The sequence below is a fragment of the Hylaeus anthracinus genome, unplaced genomic scaffold, assembly GCF_026225885.1.
Source record: "Hylaeus anthracinus isolate JK02 unplaced genomic scaffold, UHH_iyHylAnth1.0_haploid 0, whole genome shotgun sequence".
NCBI lineage: Eukaryota > Metazoa > Arthropoda > Insecta > Hymenoptera > Colletidae > Hylaeus > Hylaeus anthracinus.
Window position 1 is genome coordinate 23,283,031 of NW_026533254.1, and position 24,601 is coordinate 23,307,631.

Genomic DNA, 24,601 nt, shown 5'->3' on the forward strand with positions numbered 1-24,601 from the left:
CGTTTCTTCTAAAAAATATTTCCATATGAAGTCCTGCGATACATGAAACTAATTTAACTATTGTTTGCAGCATTAACGAGAGGAGAAACCAAGTATTGGCACGGCGAATGGCAGTCAAGGACGCAGCCCAGCGTCGTCGAGCCGCTCTAAATGCGTCAGAGCACTACCAACAGTTCTCAGCAGAGGTAGACGACCTGAGAGACTGGTTGGGCGACAAAATGAAGACCGCATCCGACGAGAGTTACCGTGATTTGAACAACCTTGAACGAAAGCTTCAGAAGCACGAGGCATTTGAAAGAGAACTCAGAGCCAACGAAGGGCAACTGAGAGCGGTGAATAAAGCTGGGAAAGCTTTGATATCCGAAGAGAACTATAGGTCGGACGATGTGGGTAGAACTCTGAAAGAACTGAATGATCAGTGGGAGAGATTGGTGGCTCTGTCTTTGGAGAAGGGATGCAGATTGAGACAGGCTGCCTGTCAACATGGCTACAATCGCACGATGGAGGATGCTAGGTTGAAGTTGGAGGAAATAGAGAACTGCTTGCAGAGCAAGCAGGTAGGAGTGGACTTGAGGAGTTGCAAGGAGTTACTGAAGAAGCATCAGACCCTTGAAAGCGATATGTGTCAGTGGGAGCAGAAGGTGAATGACCTCGTTGCTATGGGTGAAGAGATGGCTCACGAAGGGCACTTCGATGCTGCGAATGTTTTGAAAACCGGCCAAGCCACGCAAAGAAAGTTCCGCAGCTTAAAGGAGCCTGCTAAAAGAAGGCGAGAAGCGTTGGAAGAAAGTTTACGCTTTCATAAGTTCGGTTTCGAGCTGGATGCTGAATTGCAATGGATAAAAGATCACCTTCCTCAAGCGTCTTCAACTACTCTTGGACAGAATCTGCATCAAGCTCAAACCTTGCATAAGAAGCACAAGAAACTCGAGGCGGAGATTGCTGGTCACCAACCCATGATTGACAAAACTTCAGCTTCTGGGCAGACTTTGATCGATCAGGGCCACCCAGAGAAGAAGAAGGTAATAGATAATCATAGAAATAGTATGTTCGAATATTTTCAGAGGATATATACAATTATACATAACCTCGAATATGCCATCCTTGCCATCCCTACATTGTCGTACAAAGAATTTGAAATAAAAGATCATAATTTTTGCACAGTTTGGACTATTACAACAATATTGGGTCTGCAGAGGTAAGGTTAGCACAGATGCATGAATGGTGTTGTTTTATTTAAAGAAAATAACATTGTGATTATACTCCAATACTTATCAGCAAAGATGTTCGATACAAATTTTTGTATATAGATTCAAATACTTCAAAGCAATAAAATAGTCTGTCTTCTTAAATCGCAAAATGCTTACAATTGACAAATTTTTATATAGTCAGTTTAAATGAAGAATATATAACGCATGCATGTGCTTGTCTTCCATGATTTATTCCAGAAGCATAAATGTATTTTCATTTTATTAACTGTAGAGATCTGTTTCTTTAATTTGTTTACAAGTTTTATTTCATAAAACTAATAATACGTTTTTGATTTATCTTTGCTCCGTTTAATACAATTAAATTACGAAGCCTCGTTTCTGCACAGATACGAGAGCTGTGCGACGAGCTCGATGAAGCTTGGAGAGATTTACAAGAGAAAGCTGGAGAACGAAGCAAAGCATTGGACTTGTCTCTAAAAGCACAAGAGTTCTTCTTCGAAGCAGGGGAAGTTGAAAGTTGGCTGAACGAAAAGAACGATGTTCTTAGCTCCACTGATTATGGTAGAGATCGGGATGCCGCCACTAAACTTTTGACAAAGCACAAGGTACATTCAGCTTAACAGTATCAATGTACAATTTCTTTCATCGGGTTTAACCAAGTATCAGTGATGAATACAGATATTTAATGTTTCAGGCTGTCGAATTAGAATTAGACACTTACAATGGCATCGTAACAGAAATGGGACACACGGCTAGCAGTATGATCAATGCTAAACACCCTGATAGCAAAGCAATAGCCAACAAGCAACAAGCGATCGCTCAACAAATGCGCGCGTTGCAAAGACTGGCCACTGTGAGGCAGCAACGTTTGATGGAGAGTATGTACCGCCACGAATACTTCTTGGAAAGTAGAGAATTAGAGCAATGGATGAAGGAGCAAGAACAGGCTGCTGGGTCGGAAGATTACGGCCAAGACTACGAACACTTGCTAATACTGCAAGCAAAGTTCAACGACTTCAAGCATAGAATAGAGGCTGGGTCAGAGAGATTCAATCAGTGCGAGGAGTTAGCAAGGAAGTTGATCGCCAATGAGAGTCCATACATTCAGGATATCGAGAAACGCCAAGAACAATTAAGGTAAGATGCAATCACGCACACAATGTAGAATTGATACCTTGACTCAAGATTCTTCAAACTTCTTTACTAAATGCATGTTCAACTTTTTGAACCAATTTCTGAACTTAGCTATGGTATTGGTATTTTTTATTCGGTAGTAAATTGTTACTCTAGTTGTTAATGTAGTTTCATTTAATGGACAATGGTAAATGGATAGTAGAAGCGTACGTACGCAAAATACTGATTAATCGAATGGCGAATGATTTCCAAACGTAATGTTCTTTGGTGTCGGGTTACTAAATCTTTTTGTACATATATTTAACACAGACCAGACGACGACGACCCTGTAAGTCAAGTACGGAAACAGCATGCTGCTATGAAGTGAGTATATAATGGAGGATTTTAAATATGCTTGACTTGTACGTGATCGCTTAGATAATATATTATGGTGGAGTTTTCTAAAAAAAGATATTTATTAATCAGTGTATTACCAGTAACATTCTATGCATCCTTTCATTAGGGAGTCTTGGCAACACCTTCTCGGGCTTATCAGAAATCGTGAGCAGAGGTTGCAAGCAGCTGGGGAAATTCATAGATTCCACCGTGACGTCGCCGAAGCTCTATCGCGCATACAAGAAAAGGAAGCAGCTCTGCCAGAAGACCTGGGTCGCGATCTAAATTCCGTCCTAGCACTGATCAGACGCCACGAAGGCTTCGAAAATGATCTGGTCGCGTTAGAGGCACAACTTCAAGTTCTGGTCGAAGACGCGTCACGATTACAGGCTCACTATCCAGGAAACAACGCAGTGCACATCGATCAACAGCAACAAATTGTCGTTGCTCATTGGGAGGAACTGAAGGAGAGGTCCGCTCACAGAAGGGACCAGTTGCAAGCAAGTTGCGACTTGCAGCGATTTTTGACCCAGGTCCGAGATTTAATGAATTGGGCGGCTGGACTCCGCGCTACCATGTCGACAGAGGACAAAGTGAGAGACGCGGCGAGTGCACAGATCTTAAAAGCTGAGCATGAAGCTCTGAAAGGTGAGATCGAGGCTAGGGAAGACAGTTTTAGTTCGGTTCTCGACCTGGGCGAGGCCATGGTTCAAACTGGTCATTACGCTGCCTTGGAGGTAGAAGAGAAGTGCAATCAGTTGCTCGACGAGAGACAGAAACTCCACACAGCCTGGCAGAAGAAGAAGGTCCACCTCGATCAGCTGATAGACCTACATTTCTTCCTGCGTGACGCCAAGCAACTGGACAATTTGTCAACGACTCAAGAAGCTGCCCTCAGCGGCGACAACTTCGGAGACTCCGTCGAAGAGGTGGACGCACAAGTCAAGAAACACAACGAATTCGAGAAGCTACTGGTAACTCAGGAAGAGAAGCTGATAGCCCTGCAAGAACACGGAGACAAACTCCTCGCGCAAAACCACTTCGATTCGCCCACGATAGCGAGAAGATTGAGCGAAGTCGTACAGAGACGAGCCAGAATCCGAAATTTGTGCGAAGCGCGGCGAAACCGGCTGGAGGCAGGTTTGTTGCACGCACAGTTCGTCAGGGATGTCGCAGAGGCAGAGTCCTGGATCGGCGAGAAGCAAAAGAAGCTCGAGGCGGAAGCGTCGAAGGGCGAGGTGTCCAGTTTGGAGGACAAGATCAAGAAGTTGCAAAAGCACCAAGCGTTCCAAGCAGAATTGGCGGCCAACCAAAGCAGAATCGAGGAGATCAAGGCCAAAGGCGAAACGCTACTCGCCCAGAAACACCCAGCAAGCGCAGAGATTCGTCAGCAATTGGAGAGTCTGCATTCTTCCTGGAGGAAATTGTTGCTGGAATCTGGAAATCGAGGCAGAGGCCTAGAAGAGGCACAAGACATTCTTGAATTTAACAACCAAGTAGAGAAGATCGAGGCATGGATACGAGATAAGGAAATGATGGTGCAAGCAGCCGATACTGGAAAGGATTACGAGCACTGCTTGAGTCTTCAAAGGAAGCTCGACGACGTGGACAGCGACATGAGGGTGGACGACTCGAGGATAAAAACGATTAACGCTTTGGCGGACAAACTTATTAAACAGGGCAGGGATAACGAGTCCAAAGCTATTCAGCAGCGTCGCGACAACTTTAACAATAAGTGGAAGGGCCTGCAAGGGGCGTTGAGTGCTTACAGAGAAATGTTGGCAGGGGCACTGGAGATCCACTTGTTCAACAGGGACATCGATGACACGAGCCAGAGAGTCATCGAAAAGTCTGTAGCCATGAACACGTCGGACGTGGGTAAGGATCTACCTGCCGTTGAACACCTGCAGAGAAAGCAGGAAGCCATGGAACGTGATATGACAGCCATAGAAGGAAAGCTGAAGGAGCACAACGCAGACGCCAGAGACTTGTCCCTGAAGTACCCAGACAAAGCACCTCAAATCAATGGTATACTGTCCGAATTGCAGTCCAACTGGGACGATCTGCAACGTCTTACTCAGCATCGTCGCGAGGCGTTGAACCAAGCTTATACTCTGCACAAGTTCCAAGCGGATCTCCACGAACTGGAGCTGTGGGTGGCGGATACCATCAAACGCATGGACGAGTCCGAGCCTCCAGCGACGATATCCGAAGCTGAGTCTCTGTTGGAGCTCCACCAAGAGCGGAAAGCAGAGATCGATGGCAGACAAGACACGTTTAAGGCCTTGAAAGAGCACGGCCAGAAGCTGCTCTCCATCAACGAAGACGTAAAGGGCAATCTTCAACACCTGGAGGAGTTCAGACAGGGCTTGATCAATGCTTGGGAGAGTCGAAGGCAGAAGTTGACGCAAGCACATCAATTGCAATTATTCAAGGAACAGGTAGGTGTTTAAATAGCCACTCCTAACGCAATCATAACTTATTTTTTCTATTTTTTTATTTTAGGCTGACCAAGCTGATAGCTGGCTGGCAACGAAGGAAGCATTCCTCAACAATGACGACCTCGGCGAGTCTTTGTCCGGCGTCGAGGCGCTGCTACGTAAGCACGAAGAGTTTGAAAAGATGCTGGTGTCACAATTGGGTCGAATCGAGGAGCTGGAGAAGTTTGCTAACGATATCTTGTCCGAGGAGCACGCGGATGCAAATATTATAAGGCAGAGACTAGTGACTGTCTGTGCCCGAAGGGATAAATTGCAGAACAGCGCAAGAGCGAGAAGGAAAAAATTGTTGGAGAGCCATCATCTGCATCAATTCCTTCGAAACATATACGAGGTCGAAGGCTGGTTGCACCAGAAACAACAAGTGGCCAGCGACGAGAACTATAGGGATTCGTCGAATTTGCAGAGCAAGATCCAGAAGCACGCTGCCTTTGAGAGCGAACTGATGGCTAATAAAGGAAGAGTAGCTGCAGTGATCAACGAAGGTAACCTGTACTAATCTAACCTATGTTCTATAAATTGCTTTTTATTTTCATCGTGACAAGACACTGACTCCTACTGTTTTTTTATCAGGCGAGGCACTGATCGAAGAGAAACATTACGCTTCGGACAGCATACAAGAGCGCTTGGAAGAACTGGAAGGAGAATGGCGTCTACTGCAAGAAACCAGCGAGTTGAAGAAGAACAGGTTGAACGATGCCTACCAAGCTCTGTTATTTGGCCGCACTTTGGACGAATTCGAGACGTGGATGGACGAAGTCGAGACCCAGTTGCAGTCGGAGGACCACGGAAAGGACCTGTCCAGCGTCGCCAATTTACTGAAGAGACACACCAACTTAGAAAACGACGTTCTAGGGCACAACGAAGCTTGCGAGTCTATCAAGGACACGGCAACCAGTTTCCAGAAGTCGCATCATTTCATGTGCGACGAGATACAAGACAGAGCACTGGTCACCATAAATAGGTACCATAGCTTGCAAGAACCGATGCAGATAAGGAGGGACAACTTAGAAGACGCGAAGCTGCTGCACCAGTTCGCAAGGGACGTCGAGGATGAGATGCACTGGTTGTCAGAGAAAGAACCTTTGGCTGCCAGTAACGACCTGGGCAGTTCGTTGACGACTGTACAGCGATTGCAGAAGAAACATCAATCTCTGGAGGCTGAGCTGATATCCAGAGAGCCTGTGGTGTCGTCTTTAGCCAGCAGAGCCACGGTCATGGTGAGAAGCGGGCACTTCGCGTCGGAGAAGATCGAGAAACTGTCGCAGGAACTGCAAGAAAAGCTCTCGCATCTCAGAGACTTGGCAAGTGTGAGGAAATTGCGGTTGCTCGATGCTGTCGAGTCGCAGATGTTCTACGCTGAGGCCGCCGAGATTGAACAATGGATAAAGGAGAAGCATCCACAGTCTACTTCCACGGATTACGGAAAGGACGAGGACTCTGTTCAGTCCTTGCTGAAGAAGTTGGAAGAGATGGAACGCGATTTGCTTGGTTTCGAAAACACCATTGCAAATCTGAGGAAGCTGTCGCATGGACTGACGGAAAGGCACCATTTCGACAGCAAGAACATCACGCATAAGCAAGCAGAGATCGAGCAGAAGTTCAAGGAGCTGCAGAAGCTAAAAGACTACAGATTCCAGCGGCTGCGAGAGAGCGAGAAGTTCTTCAAGTTCGTCAGACAGGCAGACGAGGTGATCGAGTGGATCGGAGACCAAACGACAGTGGCTGCCTCTGAAGACTACGGACGCGACGTGGAACACGTCGAGCTTCTAATCCAGACTTTCGACAACTTCCTAGCTGGCTTGACAACTAGCGAAAGCCGCGTGTCGGCAGTCCTTGACGAGGGACAGAAGCTGATAGCGGAGAACAATCCTGAAAAGAACAAGATACTAATGAAAATCGAGGAAACGAAGCAACAGTGGGAGGATCTGAAAGAATTGGCTCACGCGCGACAAGACGCACTGGCAGGTGCGAAACAGGTTCACATGTTCGATAGGACTGCCGACGAGACCATCTCGTGGATTCAGGAGAAAGAAACTGCTCTCAGTTCCGACGGCTACGGTCACGACTTGGAGACTATTCAAGCTCTGGTGAGGAAGCACCAAGGATTCGAAACTGATCTGGATGCTGTGAAAGAACAGGTCGAGTTGCTGATGGACGAAGCCTCCAGGTTGATCGAGCTGTTCCCAGACGCTCGCATACACATAGACGTGAAGCACCAAGAAGCTGAGGCAGCCTGGAACGAGCTCCTAGAGAAGGCTGCTCAGAGACGAAGCAAGCTGTCGCAAGCAGAGCAATTGCAGTCCTATCTAGGCGAATACAGAGACTTGATGTCCTGGATAAACGAAATGGTAGCCAAGGTAACGGCCCCAGAATTGGCTCGCGACGTGCCTGGCGCAGAAGCGCTGATATCCAGACACGACGAGTACAAAGCAGAGATCGAGACACGCAACGAGGCCTTCGACAAGTTCTACAAGATCGGTCAGGAGCTGATAGAGCAGGGCCACTTCCTGTCGAAGGAGATAGAGGACAAGGTATCCGTGTTACGTTACAGACAGCAGTTCCTCAAGGACACTTGGGAGCAAAGAAGGCACATATACGAGCAGAACCTAGACACGCAGTTGTTCAAGCGAGAAGCAGAGACTTTAGAGAACTGGATCGTCAGTAGGGAGCCTATGTTGCACGATGGGAAGTTTGGCGAGAGCATCCCGCAGGTGGAGGAGCTGATAAGGAAGCACGAGGACTTTGAGAAGACCATCGAAGCGCAAGAGGAGAGGTTCAGCGCCCTCAGACGTATAACTATGTTGGAAGAAGCTTTCAGGGAGCAGCAGCAGGTAGAGATGGCTGCCAGGCAGGCTGAGAAGGAAAGGGTGGAGCGTGCTCGCCTTGAAGAACGAAAGCGCAAGGAGGTGCAAAGGATAACCGAAGAGAGGAAGCGCGAAGAGGAACGAAGACGACTCCTGGACAGCCCCCATCGCAGCGTTCACGATGAAGTCAATGGCACAACCGAGGAACACGAGTCCATCAACAAGTTGTCGCCCCTGAAGACCTCTACCACGTCTGAAAGCATGGACTCGACTCCAACTCAAAAACCACACGGCATATCGCATGTGTTTGGCGAGAAATTGAGAAGAACGACGCCAGACATCAAGAGAGCTGAGAGCATGAAGGTAGATACGAAGAAACCGAAGAGGACGCCCAGCTTCACGACCAGAAGGAGGACTCAGAGCTTCAGGAAGCTACAGCGAATGGAAAATATGGACGCGCTCCCTCCAGTAGAAATTCAAGGGTTGCTCGAGAGGAAACACGAGTTGCAAAGTGCTGGAAAAAAGGCAGCCGTGCGTTCGTGGAAGCAGTACTACACGGTACTCTGCGGGCAACTGTTGTGCTTCTTTAAAGATATCGAGGACTTCTCGCTGAGCAAAGCAGCCACCGCGCCCATCACCATTTTCAACGCCATATGCGAGAAAGCTGACGACTATACGAAGAAGAAGAACGTGTTCAGGTTGAAGTGTACAGACGGATCAGAGTTCCTGTTCCTCGCACCGAGTCAACAAGAGATGGAAGACTGGGTGAACAAGATATCGTTCCACGCCAAGCTGCCTCCCAGCCTGCAACTTCTGAGCTACGACGAGTCGCAGAAAGAGAGCTTGCAGAGGCTGCAAAACGTGTCCGTGGAGCACGCGGATGACAACGCGTCGACTGGTAGTAGCCACGCGTCGACGCCTGAGCTGGAAAGGAAGAACTCTGTGATCAGACGAGACGTTCCCAATTCCTCCAGCAGCGTTCAGATCGAGTTTCTTCAGATGCACAGGCAGAACCAACAGAGACGCGATCCACAGAACAACGCAGAGTTCGTAGTTAATCAGAGACCAGAGATGCATCAAACGCAAACAGAGTTTTTGCAAATGCATAGACAGCAACAGTTGATGGCGCAGCAGCAACAGTTGATACAGCAGGAACAGTTGGCGAGTCAGAGGGAGCAGTATCAACCTAATTCAGGAGAAAAGCCACCGATACCACCTAGAGGAGCACCGCCACCTGTTCCTATGCGTTCACCGAGTTCGGAAGCTTTACCCCAGTACAGACGTGAAGGTATTTAATTTATAACAGTCAACGTTTCGGTGGGGTATTCGAAGTAGTAATGCACGCATAATTTCACAGATGTAGAACATGTGCAAGGAAGACCTGCCTTCTACCAACAACGTAGTCAGACATTGAACCACAACGGGTCTAGTCAGTACTCGACTACTCCCACATGGCATAGACAAAGTAGCGGGGACTTAAACTCTCAACAAGGTATTATAAACATTTTTAGAAGAGCGCTTTGAGCATTGTATGGATGCATAGACGACCCTCCCTCCATCGAGCAATAAACATTCGTCATTATTTTATAGAATTAGCACCTCCCTTGCCATTGAGTGCCCCTCCGCCAATCAGAATGGCTCAGTGGAATGCTTCTCATGATCCTGGTTAGTCATTGTCATTTATTAGTCAAGTTTTTCTTGTTCAACATTCTTGCATGCTGCAGTTTAACATCCCAACACATTCATCTGTCTTCTCTTGCTTTTCCTGGCCTGCATTTTTTATTTTTAAGAACTCAAGAATATGTCCTATACTCTTTTTTTCATCTATATGCCTCGAGAAAGTTTGACGGTAACATGAAACTGGCTTTAACAATAACGATAAATAAAAAGCACTGTTTTCTGTTACAGCCTATGGAAATGTCTCAGTGAACACTAGACAGGTAATTATACTTTCAAAGCTTAGCTACCAGAGCACTCATTCTCTGTACATGGTTCAACATGATGGGATGTGAGGTTCAAATATAACATAGACAATTGAACTTTTTACAACAATATATTTCTTCATAAATTACACATTCATAATTTGTGTATAATACCTATAATTTTCACATTTATGTTGTAGGGTTTGCAGCAAAATAATTCCTTCACAGGTCGGCCAGTGTCTCTGCCACCGTACGTGGCGCCACCCGCCGTGCCTCAGAACACTCAAAACATAACAGTGGTTGACGGCAGGAGACCCAGCGAAAGTGGATCAGAAAGCGAACACAGCATGGGTAGCAATCGCAAGGACCGTGATTACAAACGGAGTTCTGTTTTGAGCAATCTGTTTGGTAGACGCAAGAAACCTCAATCGTAACATGGAACAATGTAGCAAACGATAAATAGTTCCTCTGAAAACGTTAGGAAAAGGCATGTACATGCTATCTTTGCTGCACGATACATTAACATCCCTTGTAAATTATTTTTATGTACTATACAAATTTTACTCGAAGTATAAATTTACTTTATTATTCGCGTTGTTTGATAACGTGGAACACGTCGAGTTCGCCACGCAAGAAAAGACTATGGACAACTTGAACGAACAGAGTACTTGATTCTAATAGTTTAAGAATCCGCGAGAGTCGGTGACTCTTTGCAATCGAATACAGTTATTTAGTTCTGCATTATGCTATCCAAATTAACGACAAATTAATATATTGGTCACTCGCTTCTCTTTTATTTTTATAAATCAAACATTAAGATTGGGAAATACTTTCGATGCGTGATGATAACTTCTAAGAAGTTTTGTAACATGTTCAACGCAAGTATTGAACTCACTGAAATTTATAGAGATAGATCTATAATATAAATAATAATGATTTGATGGAGATTCTTACAGGAAAGTCCTAATTTTTAAACAATCATTGTGTAAAGTTTGATTCTTCTGTACGAAATGATCCATTATGCAATATACAGTTTTCATAATAACGGAGAAGTAACACAAAAAATTATAAGATAAAGAAAATTGTTGATTAAGTGTTATTATGATTGTTAAGTCGTTTGATGAATTTTTTTGGATACATCATGAGTATCATGATATAAGAAAGAATCACTCCTGACACGCGACGATTGTTACTGAAATTATTTAAAGTGTACCTGACTTTAAGAGGAACGTTGAAATATATGATGGAGACGACATGCAAGCGCGTGTGCAACGTAAGGTTTAAGTTGTAGATGTCATAATATATGTTGCAAATATTATATATTTGAAAATGTCTGTCCGGGACCAATAATCTTAACGTATTAAAGTACCAGAGATATGTACACATATCATATTTTCTTCAAGGCACACGAGAAAATGATATATACTTGAAATTTAACAATCGTTCTTTTTTTTTATAACGAAATAATATTACGATGTGTAAAGTGTATTTAATACCGCATAAAAAATATACCTATTATATAAGCTTATCAATGCTATTCTGTAGTTAGAAAGTGCATCTCCTTTTTGCGCTAAGGAGTCGACAAAAAAAGCTATACAGAAAAAGTAAATAAATAAAGATTCGATTAATTATAGAGATTCACTTCAGACTTTCATTCAACCTCTTGCATTTGACAATTTATCGGTATTTTATGTTACCTCCTGACCTTGTCCGCATATAATAATGTTCTCCTGATAACAAAACGTAAAATCTGGTAAGTATTACGTACGTACTAGTTATTATTCGTGCCACTTGTTCGCATATCATGTGCTCCTGATACCCAAATGTAAGATCGGCAGGAATTTCGATACTTACCACAAAGAAGCCCCTTGAATTAGGTAACCTATACTTACAGATATATTCGGGCCGGTCGCCTGCTCGTAGGCGCAAACGTGCCACCTCTTCGCATATCATGTGCTCCTGATACCCAAATGTAAGATCGGCAGGAATTTCGATACTTACCACAAAGGGGCCCCTTGAATTAAGCAACCTATACTTACAGATATGTCGGGACGGTTGCCTGCTCGTAGGCGCTAACGTGCCACCTCTTCGCATATCATGTGCTCCTGATACCAGGAGTAAAAATCCGACATTTCCCATCACAATTTTGAAAGGAGCAATTTGCAACATTGTTGAAGTCTTGAGAGGAGCGATTTGCAACATTGTTGAGTTTGCAACATTGTTGAAGTCTTGAGAGAAGCGATTTGCAACATTGTTGCGTTTGCAACATTGTTGAAGTCTTGAGGGGAGCGATTTGCAACATTGTTGACTTTGCAAAATTGGTCAGAATTCCGAAATGTACCGAAAATTAGCCCCTTGAATTAGGCAACCTTAACTTACAGATATGTCGGGCCGGTTGCCTGCTTGTAGGCGCAAATATGCCACCTCTTCGCATATCATGTGCTCCTGATACCCAAATGTAAAATCGGCCAGAATCTCAATACTTACCAAAAGGGGGCCCCTTGAATTAGGCAACCTATACTTACAGATATATCGGGCCGGTTGCCTGCTTGTAGGCGCATACGTGCCACCTCTTCGCATATCATGTGCTCCTGATACCAAAATCCAAAATCGGCCAGAATTTTGGTACGTATCGAAATGCTGGACAAATTTTACATTTTGGTATCAGGAGGACATGATATGTGAAGAGGTGGCACGTTTGCGCCTAAAAGTAGGCAACCGCCGACGTATCTGTAAGTGTAGTGCCTAATTTAAGAGGCACATTTTCGGTACATACCTAAATTCTGGCCGATTTTACATTTGGATATCAGGAGCACATGATATGCGAAGAGGTGGCACGAGGAATACATGGTACGTATTGAAATTCTGCCTCGAGTTTTACATTTTGGTATCAGGAGAACATGATATCCGGGGAGGTGGCACGAATAAAATGTGACACGTTTGTTTGTTTTTTTGTTTGATTGTTTAATAAAGGCACCATATTATTACAAGTTATTTCACTACTGCTTACTTATAACTACTTGTACATATTTTCACTTATGTCTATATATCAAAAAATAGATGGCAATGAAGGAGGAAATATGCCGTGATATGAAGGAAAAGTAATTGGAAGTGTGCCAGGAAATGAAGTAAAATTAATGGGAAATATACCAGGAATTGAAGGGAAATGTTAAAGATTACGAAGGAAAATTAATCGGAAATGTATGCTAAATAAAGGGAAATTATCGAGAATGTATCGTTCAATTTAAATTAGCCCGCCGCTCTTCTGTTCGCTCACCGTAGTGCGCAATACGCTCCGCTCACTTGTAAAACCTAGTAGTTTCTAGTAATATGGATCATGAATCAGGTTCAGTTGTCTCACTATATGCACGCAATGTTACATATTTCGTGACTGTTTTTAGATGGTCTTTACTGTTAGGTTCTGCGTTTTACGCTTCATAAAATGTCGCTGACAAGGTTAGCACGAGTGATATTTGTTAAAAATTGATTTTCTTATCACGCGTAAAATTGTGAATTTACAAATTGTTGTTTCAACATTATTAATTATAACAATTTTCAAGTGATATGTTTCAGTGGTTTCAATAATGTCCACTACAGACTTTGTTAACCCTTAACTACAGTCGTGACAATGTTGTGTTTAATAGAGCTTTGAAATTAACGTAACACATCTGCTGAAGACATTCTTTTTATAGTTTATCACGAATTGAAAGTCCTTTTTGATGTCTAGTCTGGTCTCTAGGATTGCGCTACTATAGTTAAGAGTTGAAAAAAGAACCTAACTGTGCATTAATTGCAACTACGTTTTTAACGAGTTTAGTTATTTGCAAATGATGTCTACAACATCACTAATTTATAAGGATATTTATACCCTGTATGTTTCTTTGCAGTTTGTTACCTGCACCAACTCAGGTGGTGTGGGATAGAGAAGATGAAGCACGAGAACAAAAGCTGCGCCAGAGGCCTGTATCAGCATTGGTTAAGGCTGTTGTTACTGCCCCTCCATATGGGCAACGTAAAGGATGGGTCCCACGATGTGCTGAGGTAAGCCATGTTACAACCGATATTGCGCTACTATAGTTAAGAGTTGAACAAAGAACCTAACTGTGCATTATACATTGTTTTTGTTATTTAGAAGTTGTTAAACATTCTTGTAATATGTTTAGGATTTTGGAGATGGAGGAGCTTTCCCAGAAATCCATGTAGCCCAATATCCGCTCAATATGGGAATGAAGGGAAAAGAATCCACGAGCAATGCTTTAGCAGTTCAACTAGATGCCCATGGGAAAGTAAAATATGACATGATTGCTAGACAAGGACATTCTAAAGATAAGGTAACTTAATTAATTATCCAATATACAAACCTCGGTGTTTATCTCTGTATGTTCTTGTGTTTATGTTGTACATTATACATTGTATTACAGATCGTCTATAGCAAACTGAGCGATTTGTTACCTTCGGAAATAACGAACGAGGAGGATCCCACTTTGCAACGTCCACCTACGGAGGAGATCGACGAATTAACAGAAAAGACTAGAAAAGCTTTAGAAAAAATAACAAGATCGAAAATTGCAGCAGCCATGCCAGTGAGATGCGCGGAGAAACAAGCTCCGGCTCAATACATTCGGTACACACCTTCGCAACAAGGACAGTCATTCAACTCGGGAGCCAAACAGAGGGTTATTAGAATGGTAGAAGCTCAGATTGATCCCTTGGAACCGCCGAAATTTAAGTGAGTATAGCAATAGTGTAATTTTGGTTGTCCAACAAAGCAATATATATCCAAATACGTCAAATAATTTACTATCTTTCGATTGTAGAATTAATAAAAAAATACCAAGAGGTCCTCCGTCTCCTCCAGCGCCTGTTATGCATTCCCCTACAAGGAAAGTCACGGTAAAGGAGCAAAAAGAATGGAAGATACCTCCCTGTATCAGTAACTGGAAGAACGCGAAGGTAAATTCAATCAGTTCCATTAACCATATCGACGAACATGTTCTACAAAGCAGTGATTTGTTCGCAGGGTTACACGATTCCTCTGGACAAGCGTTTGGCTGCGGATGGTCGCGGTTTGCAACAAGTTCACATTAACGAGAACTTTGCCAAACTAGCCGAAGCTCTATACATAGCCGACAGAAAAGCTCGCGAGGCTGTAGAAATGCGAGCACAGCTCGAAAAGAAATTGGCTCAAAAAGAAAAAGAAAAGAAGGAAGACCATTTGAGACAGCTTGCGCAGAAGGCCAGAGAAGAACGTGCTGGCTTGAAGTCCTCTGCCGCATTGGGTTTGTACAAAAATAGTATACACGTTACATATCGAAAATAGTTGTAGTTATTTGGAATTAGTTCTAGCTCTGGTATGATGTACTCTAACATTGTATGTTTAATGTTGCGTAGATAAATCAGAGGATTCGCGAGAAAGGGATCAGCTGAGGCAAGAAAGACACAAGGATCGTGCTCGAGAGCGCAATTTGGCGCGTGCTGCACCGGATAAACGCTCTAGATTGCAACGAGAACGCGAGCGTGACATTAGCGAACAGATAGCGCTTGGTTTGCCAGCGAAAAGTATCCCCAGCGCTGGGGAAGCACAATTCGATCAGCGCTTGTTTAACACAACCAAGGGAATGGACAGTGGCTATGGACACGATGACGAATACAACGTTTACGACAAACCATGGAAAGATTCGAATTCCGTTGGTTCGCACATATACCGTCCTAGCAAAAATATCGACAAGGACACTTACGGAGATGATTTGGAGAAGCTTGTTAAAACAAACAGGTTTGCGTGCTTTTTTAATTGTATTATTAGAATTATGGCGGTTTGTCAGTCATACTATGTATGACAGAAACTAACCTATATACCGAAATTAGTGGAGCAATTTTTTCTATTACGTTAGGTTCGTTCCGGACAAGGAATTCAGCGGAACCGACAGATCAGCTACGCGTTCGGGGCCAGTACAATTTGAGAAAGACGAAGAGGATCCTTTCGGTTTGGATCAGTTCTTGAAACAAGCTAAACGTGCCAGCAGTTCGACCACCACTACCACAAAACGCAAAGAGGACCGTGAAACACGAAGGGACGATCGTGATAAGCGAAGGAAACATTAATTCGACTTTAATTGTTCTTATTTTAGAACAAATCTTCATTTTCATCTTTTACTTTCATTTCGAAACGCACGCGCAGATATTACCGTTTAAATTAAGAAAATTAACTGATGAAGTTTAAGGGGTTAATTGTTTCACGTCGTCTTAGCGACTCCATTATTACAATTATATATATCATATAAATGAATTGAAAAGATTCAAGTATCTTGAAATCTGTAAACCTTACTCTCTGTTTCTTCGACCTGTACTACGTAAGTACAATTTTATCTTTACAAGAAACTGAACGAATGTATACAGAATTTATCACTAAATAAATTATTATTTAGTCAATTTGAAAAATCATCTTTTGTACTATAACCTTTCCTTTAATAATAAATCTTATTCTTTCATTATATGTAAAGTTTAACTTCATCATAAATCTAATATACATTACTTTAATGTGTTTACAAATCCTGTCAAACGGAGGTATCGCCATCTAGCGGAAGAAATGTGGCGCCATCTATACGCAAAATGCCCAAGTTTTTTGCGGATTAGTTCCCGTTCCAGAACACTAGATGGAGCCACGTCTTTCTTTACAGATGAATGCTATTAATTACTAAAAAAAAAACAGAGTATTAACCAAGTTCTAACTTATATATTAACGATTACGAATCGGTTTGCGATAAGATGACACTACAATTAAGCTGAGAAATCGTTTCTGAACATTTTAATGGTGCCATCTAGCGGTCGAGAGTAGAAACTATTCCTCAACAAACTTGAGCGTTTCGTGGATAGATGGCGCCACGTTTTGCTTGAAAATTAGTTCAACCTCCTCCGCTAGATGGCGATACCTCCGTTTGCCACGTTTCGAGTACACGTGGTCACAAATTCTTTGTACTTACATCTAATCATTCGATAGATAGAAATTGTGACTTTCAATTTCTTTTAATGTCATTTTAATAAAAAAATTACGCACGATTGCCGAATACTTCCAAGTTACACGAAATGTATACTTTACATGAATATTTAGCACAGTGATAGTTTTAGCACAGATATAGTTTTATATTGTATTATTCGTTATATTTTAGAATAATTATTATTAGTCGTTTTTACACGTTTCAGACTCATAGTTCTTTATTAACACAATGTGCATACAGCGTTCAGTTAGATTAACAAAGGGGGCGATACTTTCGTACGGGGAGCAATTGTTTACTCTTAATAATAACGTAGTTATTTACTTTCTCATCAAATCATAGAATGCGCTGAGCTTGGCGACGCGTTTGCCATCGTTTCCTCGTTTTAAAAATGGTTTTTATTTGAATTTCTTCAAGATCGCGTCAAATTGGATCGAATCTAGCGTAGATTCGCGATTAATTCGGTGTAATTACGTTTCACGCAACGTTGCATTGCTTCGATGTCGTGCGATCACTTTACTCGTCTTGTTCCCGTGATTCCAAACCTTTCAACAAGATGCACTGTTTCAAACTACCGTGACTTTTATTCTTTAAACACGCTATAAATCTCGATCGACTCGATTATTTTATTTATTATCGTCGCAGTCGCGCTAACGTCGAAGCGAAATTTCACTATTTTACTTAAATGCACGTTAGATCCTTCAACAATTATTGTAATCGAACGAATTAGGTTTGCTCTAATGGGAGGGAAATTGTACAAATGCGATGACAAGTTTGAAAAACACTGACACGTGTGTTGTTATCGAGCGAAGAAGCTCTTTGTCCTCGCGCGTCCTTGCCGAATGACCAAAAACCAACAGAGTGGTCCGTATCAGTTGGACAAAGAGTGATCGTCGCAAAAATCATCGTTGTCCAGCTTCGGTTTGGTCATCGGACATGCGCGAGGCTCGCGAGAGGTTCTACGATTTCTCACATTCTGGAGAACTTCCCCGCAAAACACGACGACTTAGAGGTGGTCTTCCTAATCAGTCTTTTCTTTTTCGTTCGTAAGAAGATTATCACAGAATTTCCGTTAAGTGATTTGTTTGCCGGGAATCCGTGCAAGCGACTCTTTTCGTTTGCTCTTGGTGCAAATTGACGCGATCCTAGCTTTTCGCAGAGACATTAATTAAATCGGTTCGACGTTTCATCCTTATTGTATCCACACCCTTACGAGCTACGTCAAGATTCTTCTATTCGACATGTTTCGAGTGCCCGTGGAATTGTTTCTCTCGCGATTAGAGCGTACCAGAGAACTCTCCTGATGAGAAAGACTAGAATTAATAACGCTGTAGACTACGGACTGTTGCGGATCGATGGGAGTCTATATGTACATTTTATCAGCCATGGGACTGATACCATAACGTAACAATGCTAATAAAAACTCGCAGCAAAAACGACAAAAAAATTCAATTTTTATATTGTTTTTGACGATGAAGCAGCCGAACAAAAAAATTTTTTTAAATTGACGACACTGCCTGTTACAGTACTTTATCAGGGAACCGAACAGTAGTGTATTCATATTTTTGGGGAAAAAATGTTTCTCTGATTTTTGTTGAGGTTTTTCATTTTTTATGACCACAGTTTCCAACAAAAAAATCTGAAAAAATTCTCAAAAATGCGACTTAGGATCCGGAATGTGTCAGACTTTTTTCAAAATTTTAGAACGCATTTGAAATCGGAAAATGCGCCGGAAAGCGTAAAGTCTATTTTACCCTGTAACTTACCCTCACGGGCAAGCTAGAGGGTTAAAATTTTACTCAGAAGGGTTTTTCTTGATCAGCTTTCGAATGATTCAAGAGCTATTAGGGAAAAAGCTCTAAGGGCAGTTTTGACCATCTTAATCGGTTAGGCCCTTTCAGCCATTCGGTATTAGGATACCCTATACGAATACATTTGCGTTCAATAGTCAATCTTGTTACTCGACCACTTGGAAATTATAAATTGTAAGTAACATTGTGCATCACGTTGTCTGCCATGTCACCCACAGTGACAAAGATTTTCACTGAGGAAGTAAATACATTAATTCTGAAGGTGTTAAAAAAATGAATTTGGACTGTATCATTTCTAATCATATAAACAACTTTAGCCTCGTAGAAATGTTCACAATTATTAGTCTGGCAGTCAACCTGGTACAGTAGAATTTCAAATAATCGTGGTTCTAGATAGTATCGATATGGTATCAGTTCCATCACCAACATTTATAATGAACACTTCTCGCCAAATAACTCGAGTTATTTTATTCCTTTAATCCTTCAGCTGCGAATGATGTACGCTTGCATCCCTGCGAAACCCTCATGCGTGTTTCGAGAACGTTAATAGCTATATTTTAAGTTTAACAATAATTAGAACCGGCGTTTAACGCGCATTGTCTTTCATTTGTCGCTTCGTTCAGACAACAGACGATTATTTTGAAAAAGGTGATCTATAAAGTAGCAGTCGAAGAGTTAATATAGAAGACAATGAAGTATAGGAACTGTTAGCTACTCTAGAAAATCTATTATTTCGATAATGTGAACAACTATCGCTTCCTCGAAGTCTCAAAAAACGCACTTTGTAGCAGCTGAAGGGTTAATATATGCAATTATGAAACGTAGAAACCTTCAGCTGCCTTAGCGAAGATGTTAGTTTTAGAGAATTCAGAGATTTCTGTGTAAAGAAAGTATTCTGTAGCAGCTGAAGGCTCGGTACATAATGGAGCACAGTTTAGAAACTGAAGAGTGCCTCCCAAGGGCTTTAGCGATGTTAATTTTAACATCGACTCTAGTTGCAAACAATTATGAAAATTAATTCCTGTATTTATACAAAAATTAATGATGCTCCGAACTGTGAAAATAATAAGTAACTCCCGAAATCCGAAACGAATGGTGGTTCGCAGTGTAGTCATCTTTAGCGATTAGTCACTTCGAATAGAAGTTATCCTTGAACGACCACAGATTCATTATTTAGCTACCAACTATCGACTGCAATCGGATAATTTATGCCTGGGATCGGTTAGAAAATTCTCACGCGATGATTTACATATTTAACACAACTGTGTATCGACTCAAAATGTGAATTATTTTTTTAAAGGATAAACTAACACGAAATGTATATTCTTAAAAAAGACGATGATATTAAAATTTGTAAAATCATGTGGTCGTCCAAGGGTTAACGGGTATCTTTTAATTATTATTAATTGGTATTGCAATCAATGGTATATATACATACAATATTTAGTTCTCCGTGTAATTCTGCAGCCCTCGAAAGGTCTCTACTATCTAACCCGCAAATGAGTTCCTCGTCTCCGAATGATGATTTGTGGCAGTATATAAGGCATACGAGTTGTCCTCTTTTTTTTTAAAAAGCCTCAAAGGCTCGCATTAATCCTTAAGACATTGCTAATGACGATGTTGTAACTTGTCTACACGCTACGAGACGAGAAACTAATCTCGAATGAAACTGTTTAGTACGTTGCGTTCGGAGAAAACTGAATTCGTAACGCACAAGCAGAACTACGATTCGCAGAGGATTATGAATGTATCGTAACAATGGGGAACGCCGTTTCCTTTCAGTTCTTTAACTGTTAATCCTTACGCCAACGCTACGTTCAAACTTCATCTCTGTGATATTAAAAACTTGTTAGACATCGACATGCACCTAACATCGAGAGGGATTGCTTATCGTTTTCCTTAGGCTACGTTTTGTTACAGAATAATCATTATACTCGTACAATTAATTGTTATATATCTAGTATGTACAATTATTTAAGTATATCTACGGCGACAATACTTGCAAAACACGACATTACCAGAGCACACTCCATAAACCGTTCTTCTTCTTATACCGCGTAACTTTATTACGAGCCAAAAGTCTCGGTTCATGGTGGCCCATGCGCTGAACGAAACGATTATCTACATACGAGCGGATTTCCGCATTAGAAATTATAAATATTCTACGAAAGAACGGATCGATTCGATTTTTTGGATGAATAAATACTATACACGTGCCAGTAAGGGCTACTTCGCGTTCTATCTCACCAAAAATCTCTCTCTTTCGCTTCATTTCCCTCCTGTCTTCATCTCCCTCGCGATCGCGATTGGATCCTGCCCAATCCGATAAATTTACATGCAACCAACAGAGATGGCAGAAGTTCCGATCTAAAATTTTGAACTCGAATAATGGAATGAAATATTTCACAGCGAGCAAATCAAAATATAATCTCAATTGAACAAACACCGTAAAGATATTGTGCGGCGAATCAAATTTCTAAAATTCTGCCCATCTCTGCTTCACTTCGAAGAAAAGCGAAAGATTACGCTTGTTCCATCCGACGAGAAGAGTACGACATCCAGATCGTCGAGTTGTCTCAAATTCTGCACGTGGTTAGTGCACGAGTAGCAGTGTAATAAACGCACAGGGTGCATTATTCCTGTTTCACGGTTTCTCTATGTGTTATTAAAATGTATTCGAGCACTATTCAGAATGTTGCGAGTTTGATTCACTGTTGAGAATAGCTGAGAGAAATCGCATAGTCCGATTGATACACTGTTATTCCTACACCAATAGCGCGTGGACATATTTTGAGTAGCATCGCTAAAATGATTTACTAATGCATACCTATTTTCGAAATTAATCGATAATTCAATCAAGATACCCGGCAATTAACGCTATATAAGTACTTATAACATTGTATTTGATAATAAAAATGTTTATGAATCAGTATCGAGTATATAAAAAGTAGAAATATCAAGCATGAGATTCTCGTTTCTAGCTGATGTGTGTACCCTGTGCGTTTATTACGTAGCGTGCACAGGATGCAAAGTTTGAAAAAATGGGCCTGGCGGTGCTGCTAGGTAGCCTGTGAACACCTTACGTGATCATGAAGCGTACTAGAAGAGAACCGAATGTACAGAGAGATCCCTTAGGTACCACTCAAAGGATATATTATACTTCCGTGGTGCGACTGTAGGGGCCGGAATCCTCCGATTGCGATAGCTTTCGTTCCCGTTTGGCGAACAGACTCCCTAAAAAAGATGGCTGCTGAGCCAGTCCCTTAGCACCACCAGGGATCGTAGCCCCTGGATGTATAGGGTGAACTTGTCCAGGATGTTTAATGCCTTGGCTCATTGAGCTGGCAGATGTAGATTGAAATGAAATCGACATACCACTATCTAGCGAGCCCACGCTTCCACGGCGCTGCGGTTTCTCACCAGCGACTGCGAACAAAGAACGATTTTTTGTCGTTGAAGCGCCAACTGCCATTTTTTACGTAGAAATAATTGAAGAATTCCCGTCGTTCTACAGGGTGAATCTTATAACGTGACGACCTCAAATAAATCGTAAGGTATTTGTTGTACGACAAAATGTATCAAACAAAAGTTGCATGGTATCTAGGGAGACATACAGTGCTGTAACCTGTTTTTCATTACCTTACTTTTTTTATTGAGATATTAGGGTTTCCTTCAGTTTTTTAAATGGAATGTCTAATATTTTTTTTCGAATTCGGATAAATCATCAAGTTTTGAGTAAAAAAGTATTACATAAAGTGGGACTTCAAATGAAAAATTACTGAGATATTTATAAAAGAAGTTTATGGGCAATAGCTGCTAAGGTTGAAGTACGACATCCTTCATTATTCACAACTTTGTGATACCTTTTTAACCGACTTTGAAAAGGAGAAGATTACTCAATTCAACATGTTTTTTTTTTACATGTCTGTACATTAAAATTGCCATGTCCTTTGAGTCTTTGACTAAGCCTTAAGAAGGTAGAATGCGATGACTGATTTTGATCAGGATATTTAGCTTGGTACAAGATCTTAGCTCTTATAGCATTTTCTTCACACGCACCATAAACAATTATCATAACGTTGTTTCACTGTTACTGAACATCGTAATAAAAATGTAGCACCTTTCTCAATACGACTTTAACGCTTACCAAGATAGTGAATAGGCATTTCGTGTTGAAGATTATTAATATTTAACAGGGAACTTGTTTACAAACAAAACCTACCGACGTGAATAAAGTTGTGTTAAGAATTACGTTGACTAAGGGTATTTCGTAATGGAAGATTATTATTTTGAAGATCTCTCAATAATTATTCATTTGAAGTCCTACTTCATGTAATACTTTTTTACGCAAAATTTGATGATTTATCCGAATTCGAAAAAAAATATTAGACATTCCATTTAAAAAACTGAAAGTGACACTAATATTTCAATAAAAAAAGTGAAGTAATAAAAAACAGATTACATCACTGTATGTCCCCCTAGATACCATGCAACTTGTGTTTGAAACATTTTGTCGTACGACGAATACCTTACGATTTATTTGAGGTCGTCACGTTATAAGACTCACCCTGTATATTCGAATACCAAGCAACCCTACTCACATTGTTCGTGTATGTCAAGGAGCGAATTGCTAAGCGCAGAGCGTTTCAACTGCGTGTCCATATCGGTGGTCTCCGATCTGTCAGAGCAGGACCCAGGGCAAGGGCATATCTCGACATCCGCCACGCCAGAATCCCTGTTCTCCGCGCCGCCTCTAGCGTTCCTGCTGCTCTTCTGTCGTTCCAGTTCCGTCTCAATCCGTAAGGTTTCCATCTCGTCCATTTCGCTGATAGATTCCCTGAGGTCCTCCACGAACTTGCATCTGTCGTGCTCGTTCCTCGCGTTAAACGTGACCAACACCTTTCCATCCACGCGTTGCGAGAGGGTAATTCCGTACGGATAATCTAACAAGGGATAGAGTATTTATTTACTAAAGATCGTCGACATACGAAATGACTGTAATCCAAACGCGATACTTACGAGGAACTTCGAACAGCGTGACGATCATTCCGCAAAGTGGAAAGCTCTGTCTGAAAGTGTACGTGACGCTGTTCTTCTTCTTGCTCAAGATCTTCGTCACGACGAGGAGATCGTTGAAGAGGAAGACCTCGCGTTGATGCACTCCAGGTCTCTCCTTCTTGTGAATGTCTGGGATTTCGTAGAGCCTGCAGTAGCATACCAATCTTCTGTGCGGTAGAGCCATATTGGGCTTCTTCCCCACGATTGTTGCTTGAACCTTCATCACTTGGGAAACGTGGTCCGAGCCAGGCTTGAACTCGTTTTCCTTCACTCTCTCGTAGATGCCCATCAGTATGTCTTTGTCGATGTCACCGCAGTCGTCGATGCCTCTGAGATTCTTCACGAAATCCTCCAGCCTCATTCTGCGCTCTGGCTTCATATTAGGCGTGTGAAGGTCGGTGTTCAGCATTATGATCGCGAACGCCAGGACGAATACCGTGTCGGCGGACCGTAGCCTGGACACCACGTCGGGATTGCATTGGCAATAACGTTGGCTGAAGACCTCCATCAGTCGTTCTATCTTCTGGGCCTCGCCAGGCATTCTAAAGTACGCCTGGAACTTCCTCAGGGCGACGTCCACCTGCATGCCTGACAGGTCCAGTTCGTGGGAGAAGCATCTGAAAAATAACGATTTTCGCTATTAGTAAGAGAAATTGATTTTGCAAGGCAAGCGAGCTCTAACGGTAAAGTATGTTGCGTCTCTCAAACTAATTAGCCCTAGTATGTCAACAGCATAGTCGATGCTTGAGGAATGGAGGCGTTCGAGCTTCGCTGTTTGGGATTCAAAGTCAGC

The 24,601-nt window shown here is 42.1% G+C and overlaps 3 protein-coding genes across 20 annotated transcripts in view; 2 read left to right on the forward strand and 1 right to left on the reverse strand.

Annotated features, from left to right (window-relative positions):
* The window catches only part of LOC128893992 (spectrin alpha chain), a 58,261-nt gene extending 46,673 nt beyond the window's left edge, over window positions 1-11,588 (forward strand). For 2 of the 4 annotated variants that reach the window (XM_054155382.1, XM_054155353.1), the window contains exons 10-20: window positions 71-1,022; window positions 1,598-1,816; window positions 1,906-2,348; window positions 2,655-2,708; window positions 2,848-5,161; window positions 5,226-5,703; window positions 5,792-9,313; window positions 9,383-9,517; window positions 9,616-9,690; window positions 9,934-9,965; window positions 10,148-11,588. In XM_054155382.1, coding sequence (XP_054011357.1) covers window positions 71-1,022; window positions 1,598-1,816; window positions 1,906-2,348; window positions 2,655-2,708; window positions 2,848-5,161; window positions 5,226-5,703; window positions 5,792-9,313; window positions 9,383-9,517; window positions 9,616-9,690; window positions 9,934-9,965; window positions 10,148-10,381 — 8,458 coding nt within the window. In that variant the 3' untranslated portion in view covers window positions 10,382-11,588. The remainder of the gene's footprint in view (window positions 1-70; window positions 1,023-1,597; window positions 1,817-1,905; window positions 2,349-2,654; window positions 2,709-2,847; window positions 5,162-5,225; window positions 5,704-5,791; window positions 9,314-9,382; window positions 9,518-9,615; window positions 9,691-9,933; window positions 9,966-10,147) is intronic. The other 2 variants (XM_054155363.1, XM_054155372.1) reach the window with 2 other exon arrangements.
* A 1,667-nt stretch (window positions 11,589-13,255) lies between these two features.
* Window positions 13,256-16,385, forward strand: LOC128893974 (puff-specific protein Bx42). Of its 2 annotated transcripts, XM_054155321.1 has the most exons (8): window positions 13,256-13,403; window positions 13,835-13,988; window positions 14,111-14,278; window positions 14,369-14,676; window positions 14,765-14,900; window positions 14,968-15,226; window positions 15,339-15,720; window positions 15,839-16,385. In XM_054155321.1, exons 1-8 carry the CDS (start codon window positions 13,390-13,392, stop codon window positions 16,047-16,049), a joined length of 1,632 nt encoding a protein of 543 aa, XP_054011296.1. In that variant the 5' UTR covers window positions 13,256-13,389; the 3' UTR covers window positions 16,050-16,385. The 2 variants fall into 2 exon arrangements, with proteins under 2 accessions (XP_054011296.1, XP_054011306.1); XM_054155331.1 differs by lacking the exon at window positions 13,256-13,403 and having other exon boundaries at window positions 13,821-13,988.
* Window positions 16,386-17,118: 733 nt separating this feature from the next.
* LOC128889921 (IQ motif and SEC7 domain-containing protein 2) overlaps window positions 17,119-24,601 on the reverse strand; it is an 89,475-nt gene continuing 81,992 nt past the window's right edge. For 13 of the 14 annotated variants that reach the window (XM_054147980.1, XM_054148035.1, XM_054148073.1 and 10 more), the window contains 3 exons: window positions 23,770-24,425; window positions 23,352-23,693; window positions 17,119-22,176 (listed from right to left, as the gene is read on the reverse strand). In XM_054147980.1, the coding sequence (XP_054003955.1) occupies window positions 21,905-22,176; window positions 23,352-23,693; window positions 23,770-24,425 (1,270 nt within the window). In that variant the 3' untranslated portion in view covers window positions 17,119-21,904. The remainder of the gene's footprint in view (window positions 22,177-23,351; window positions 23,694-23,769; window positions 24,426-24,601) is intronic. The other variant, XM_054148045.1, reaches the window with a different exon arrangement.

Coding starts and splice junctions, on each gene's coding strand:
- LOC128893974 (XM_054155321.1), top strand. Junction 14,677..14,764: donor TTGGAACCGCCGAAATTTAA/GTGAGTATAGCA, acceptor TTTCGATTGTAG/AATTAATAAAAAAATACCAA. Junction 15,721..15,838: donor AAGCTTGTTAAAACAAACAG/GTTTGCGTGCTT, acceptor CTATTACGTTAG/GTTCGTTCCGGACAAGGAAT.